This window comes from Mustelus asterias, unplaced genomic scaffold (assembly GCF_964213995.1).
Source record: "Mustelus asterias unplaced genomic scaffold, sMusAst1.hap1.1 HAP1_SCAFFOLD_1740, whole genome shotgun sequence".
Taxonomy (NCBI): domain Eukaryota; kingdom Metazoa; phylum Chordata; class Chondrichthyes; order Carcharhiniformes; family Triakidae; genus Mustelus; species Mustelus asterias.
In genome coordinates this window covers 72,286-78,285 of record NW_027591685.1, presented here as the reverse complement: position 1 = coordinate 78,285, position 6,000 = coordinate 72,286, and the positions used below count along the sequence as shown (strand labels likewise).

Below are 6,000 nucleotides of genomic sequence, written 5' to 3'. Positions count from 1 at the left end.
CCTGCAGGAAGTAGCCTCAACCTGGACAGAAAATGCATGAAAATGATTGGAATGGTGACAGAGCTGAGAGATTATTCCCATCAAGAAAGGTTGAGCAGACTGCGACTTGTTACTCTGGAACAGAGAATGCTGAGGAAGACTTAATCGACATCTATAAATTTATGGAAGGGTTTGATTGGGTAGATCTCGGGAAGATGTTGCCACCTCTGAGACTAGAATCGGGGGCGGCATTAATACAAGATATCAGAAAAGGTGAGAAATGCATGGATAATACACAGAGAACAATAGAGAGAGAGGGACATCGAGACTCGGACAGAGAGGGATAGAACCGGGGTAAGAAAGACAGAAAAAGAGGTAGAGAACATGAGACACAAAGAAAAGTGTACAAAATAGATGGAAGCAGGAAAGGAAGGAAAGACAGAAGATTTTCCTGTCGTAATCTCTCTCTTTCCATGCGATTGGAAGGATTTTTAAAATTGGCTCTGGGCTCCAGAGCCAGTCGCAGTCTTACCTTGTGGACTGTTCCCGTTAGATGTTTCCAGTTGGTCACCATTAACCATTCGTCTGCAGGCCAGCTCCACGGGATCACTCTCACCCTCGGCCAACTCCAATATTTGTGGCGTGTTGGGTGGGGTCAATAGGCAAGAGGGATCCAGAGCCAACTTCTTCTGACCAATGTCCTGTTGCCCAGGCAGACTGCTCTGGAGCTGAAGACTCTTCAGCTTGTGTGCCAGCTCAGCCTGACAGGATCGAAGGCTGCTCGGGGCATGGCCATGGAACAGAGAACGGTCCATTCGCAAGTATTTCCTTCCATACACTGGTTGGACCACTGAGCTGGAGTGGCAAGTGGCGTCCTGATTGGCACAGTGCCCAGAAACATCTGCAGAGCTGGTAGTCCTCATCCCTACAGCCCCTGCTCCAACATCTGGAACTGCCCCTGCTCCAATATCTGGAACTGATCCTGCTCCAACATCTGGAACTGATCCTGCTCCAACATCTGGAACTGATCCTGTTCCTAGAACTGTTCCTGCTCCTGCTCCAGCATCTGGATCTGTTCCCGCTCTTGGAGATGCATTCTGAAACAGAGGGAAGAAGTTATGAAGAGAGTTACAAATTCTCCAGTTAACCCTCAACTTTCTGCAACCTGCCCTCAGGATTGCCGGTTTGATCACTCAAAACCAACGTAAACTGGAGGAACAGCACTTCATCTTCCGATTGGGCACTTTACAGCCTTCCGGACTGGACACTGAGTTCAACAACTTCAGAGCCTGAACTCTCACCTCCACTCTATCTCCATTTATTTATTTTTATTTTATATATTATTATTTTTTTAAATTTTCATTTCTTCCATCTGACTTTCCATCTTGTTTCCCTCAGCCCACCAGGGATATCTGTTACACGCCTCAGGTTGTCCTTTGACATCAGTTTACTTTGTTCTGCCGTGTACACATCCTGATGGCCGCTATCCACACCATTCTTAGCCTTGATCACCACTGTTTACATCCCCTTTGTCTTTTTGTCTCGACATCTTTGTCAATCCCAACCCCCCTCACCCTTCCAGTAAAAATCTCACACTATTTTCTCTGTCTTTAGCTCTGGCGAGGGGTCATCCAGACTCGAAACGTTGGCACTATTCTCTTTCCACAGATGCTGTCAGACCTGCTGAGATTTTCCAGCATTTTCTTGCTGTTGAGGCCGAATGTCTGTGTCCTGGATTCCTAAAAGGGAAAGGCTCCTGATTGGGTGGTGACTGCGTTTGGTGTGGATCCTGTCACCAAAAACTCATCTCATTCCCCACCCAGCCAATCGATTTATCCCCACAGAATACAGAGTGTTGAATTTCACCCCCCCTCAGATTAGTGCTTTAACTGCAATTTGCTGTCCTGATAGAAACCAGGCCCGAGCTGGAATCAGAGGCCTCCTGCTTCCGATGGTTCAGCCCCTCACCGGTCGCTGATTTACTGCTACAAGGAGTCATTGAGGAATTTTGATAAAATGAGGATGAAAGGAGTTCATGACCCTCAATCTCAGCCAGTGAATTCTCTGGTGCTGAGTGCCACACATACTCAGAAAGGGAAATGAAAGAGCTCACACAATGAATAGGGTCAACTTCATCAGTTATCTCTCTGACTCCATTCCCAGTCCAAACTGATGACACATAGGAAATGTTTTGTATGAGATTTTAAAAAGGTTTGGAATGTCCCAGTGTGATAAAGGCAAGGTTTAGCTGTGTCTCTGCGCCCTCCCCCAACCCCCCGCCCTCGCTGTTTCCCGGTCCCTTTGCCTGCTTCTTCCCCTCTCCCCTCTCATTCATGAAAGAATGAGAATTTTAAAATTGAGCTGGTGTTGGACTGGGAGGGTGGCTGGTGAGAGGATGTTTCTGGGACTAGGGGATGGTGCTGGACGATGGAGGGAACGGGGAGAGTGGGTGACAGGGGAACGGGACTTAGTGCAAATTAGGACACAGGGAGCAAGAGTTTTGGATGAGCAGAGTTTGTAAAATGGAAGACCAGTCAGGAGGGAGTTGGAACAGTTGGAGCGAACAAGAGTGTGAATGAGATTTTTAGCAGGAGAGGAGCTGAGGCAGGAGCGATGTCCCGCGAGTGCTGCTAATTTGTGTGGCCATTTTGTTCATATTCCTCTTCTTCAAACACCTTTCTAATCTATTTTAAATGTTGACACTGCCATGGTTTCATTCACATTAGAACTCGGAACAAGTGTAGGCCATTCAGCCCCTTAAATCTGCACAATTCAATAAGATTGTGGCTGATCGTATTGCGGCCTTAACTCCACTTTCCTGTCCATCCAACAGGGGCAGCACAGTGGTAAGTGGTTAGCACTGCTACCTCACAGTGCCAGGGACCCGGTTCGATTCCTGGCTTGGATCACTGTCTGTGAGGAGTTTGCACGTTCTCCCCATGTCTGCATGGGTTTCCTCCGAGTGCTCTGGTTTCCTCCCAGATGTGCGGGTTAGGTGGATTGGCCGTGCTAAATTGCCCCTCAGTGTCAGGGGGACTAGCTAGGGTAAATGCATGGGGTGATGGGGATAGGGCTTGGGTGGCATTGTGGTCGATGCAGACTCGATGGGCTGAATGGCCTCCTTCTGCACTGTAGGATTCTATGATTCTATAGCATCCATTCCACCCCCAGTCCAGTCTGTTCAGGATATTATCTGTTTCAATAAGATAACCTCTCTTTCTTCTAAACTCCAATGAGTATCGGCCCAACCTGCTCAACCTTTCCTCAAAACACAACCCCATTCATCCCAGGAATCACTCCAGCGAACTCCCTCTGAACTGCTGCCAATGCAAGTGTATCCCTCCTTAAGTGAGGTGGTCAAACCTGTACAATTTAGGTGTGGTCTCAACAGTGCCTCAGACAATTATAGCAAGACTTCCCGACTTTTATTCTCTATCCGACTTGCAATTAAGGCCAACGTTCCATTGGCCTTGCTAAGTACTTTCTGTACCTGCATACTGAATCTTTTATGATTCATGTACAAGGACATCCAGATCTTGCTGTACTCCAGCATTCTGCACTCTCTCTCTCTCCACTTAATTTTTAAAAATTCTTTCTGCCAAAGCAGAACAATCTCACATTATCCCACATGATGCTGCACCTGACAATTTTTTACCCACTTCCTTAACCTATCGATATTCCTTTGCAGAGTCTTTGGGGGGAATCGTAACGGGCGAGGGACCATACAAAGGTCTGTTGGCCTCGGGCAGGATTTTCCGGTATTGAGGCAAGCACGGCCAGAAAATCCTGCCCTTTGTATCCTCCTCACAACTTGCTTTCCGATCAATCTTCGTACCGTCAGAACAGTTGGCTATGATGCAGACAGTCCCTTCATCCAAGTCATTAAATCAGATTATATAGGGTTGAGCCTCAGCACTGACCCCTGCAGCACTCCACTAGTTAGGTTTTATTTATTAGTGTCACAAGTAACGCTTAGATTAACACTGCAATGAAGTTACTGTGAAAATCCCCTAGTCACCACATTCCAGCGCCTGTTCGGGTACATTGAGGGAGAATTTAGCACGGCCAATCCACCTAACCTGCACATCTTTGGACTGTGGAAGGAAACTGGAGCACCGGAGGAAACCCACGCAGACATGGGGGGAACATGCAGACTCCGCACAGACAGTGATCCAGGAATCGAATCCGGGTCTCTGGCGCTATGAGGCAGCAGTGCTAACCACTATGCCACTGTGCTGCCCCGCACATCAATTAGTCAGTTAGTTAGTTAGTTCGCCAAACTGAAAATGACCCATTTAACCTGATAATCTGTTTCCCGAGGGTTAGCCAGTCCTCTATCTGTGCGAATATATAGCCCCCAGCACCATGAGCTCTTGTCTTGTGCAGCAGCTTATCAATTTTGACAGCGATAGGAGAAAGGCCATGCAGGGATTGGAAAACAAGAATGAGAATTTTAAAACTGAGGTGTCACTGAAGTGGGAGGCAATGTGACAGTGGCTGATAGGGGACCAGGACTTGGTGCAAATTAGGAAAGAGGAAGCAGAGTTTTGGATGAGCTGAGAATGTAAAATGGGAAAACAGATTGGAAATCCAAGTACAACACATGCAGAATTTTACGTCCCCCAGTGGTGGGTTTGTCCAGGGGTGGAGTGAGAGGGGGAGGAGGAGGGAGCTCAGAAGGCACCCCCACTCCTCTGGACCACCCCTTCCCTGAGGATCCCCCCACATTTGAGTGGACCTGGGCTCTGTGGGCTGCATGCAGTCTCAGTCCTGTCCGCCGCAGCTTTAGTGCTGCGGGAATGAGACAGTCAGACTGACTGGCAGCTCTCCAAGGTGCGAATTCCTTCTGAGTGAGGGACAGCAGTCCCATCTCAAGCCAACTAATGCTTTCTGGAGCGTTAAATGGTTGCAAGGCAGGTGGTAAAGACAGGGAGAGGCAAGCAGTAACGGCAGGGGATGGCAGGCGGTTATGGTGGAGGGATGGGGGCAGGTGGTAAGGGCGAGGGGGCAAGCAGTAACAGCAGGGGGACGGGGGGCAGGTTGTGACGGCAGGGGGGCAGGCGGTAACAGTGGGGGGGTGCAGACAGTAACGGCAGGGGGGGCGAGGGGGAAGGCGGTTACGGCGGGAGGGCAGGCGGTTACGGCGGGAGGGCAGACGGTTACGGCGGGAGGGCAGACGGTTACGGCGGGAGGGCAGGCGGTTACGGCGGGAGGGCAGACGGTTACGGCGGGAGGGCAGACGGTTACGGCGGGAGGGCAGGCGGTTACGGCGGGAGGGCAGGCGGTTACAGCGGGAGGGCAGGCGGTTACGGCGGGAGGGCAGGCGGTTACAGCGGGAGGGCAGACGGTTACAGCGGGAGGGCAGGCGGTTACAGCGGGAGGGCAGGCGGTTACAGCGGGGGGCAGACGGTTACAGCGGGGGGGCGACGGTTACAACGGGGGGCAGGCAGTAACAGCGGGGGGGGGGGGGGCAGGCAGTAACAGTGAGGGGGGGCGAGGGACCAGTTGGTTACAACGAGGGGGCAGGCAGTTACAGCGGAGGGGACAGGCGGTTACGGTGAGGATGTGTTCTCTGCTGACATTTCCAGAAAGGAAAACACCACCATTCAGAAGAATCCTGTCCCACACCGATCGGTCCCCCTCTCTCTCTCCTGCCCTCTGTTTCAGGAGTTTGTTCCAAATCTCAAACCAGTGGACATTTTCATTTAGCTGCTGATTCAGCTTGGCTGCTGCATTGTGAACCGACCCTACTAACCCCGGGGAGACTATTCTCCAAGCAGATTGGTCAAACTCCATGACTGACTCACCACCAAGTAATTGCTGGCCACAAATTAGTATGTTCACCAATCTGTACTCCAAACCTCCCCTGTAAATCCACAGTTGCATCATTATTCTTAGATCCTAACCCTCTTTACATAAAACCCTGTATTAAAGATATTTTTACGGCCTTATTCACTTGAGGTGCTGCTTTGAACACTTTGTAAGTTAAGACTCCTAATTGCCTCCAATATGCCACATTGT

At 50.1% G+C, this 6,000-nt stretch overlaps 1 protein-coding gene across 1 annotated transcript in view; it reads right to left on the bottom strand.

The window, feature by feature from the left end:
* Positions 1 to 511: 511 nt before the first annotated feature.
* LOC144488651 (ras-interacting protein 1-like) overlaps positions 512 to 6,000 on the bottom strand; it is a gene marked incomplete at both ends in the record, with an annotated part of 75,686 nt that continues 70,197 nt past the window's right edge. Inside the window, one exon of the mRNA XM_078206722.1 lies at positions 512 to 1,076. Coding sequence (XP_078062848.1) covers positions 512 to 1,076 — 565 coding nt within the window. The remainder of the gene's footprint in view (positions 1,077 to 6,000) is intronic.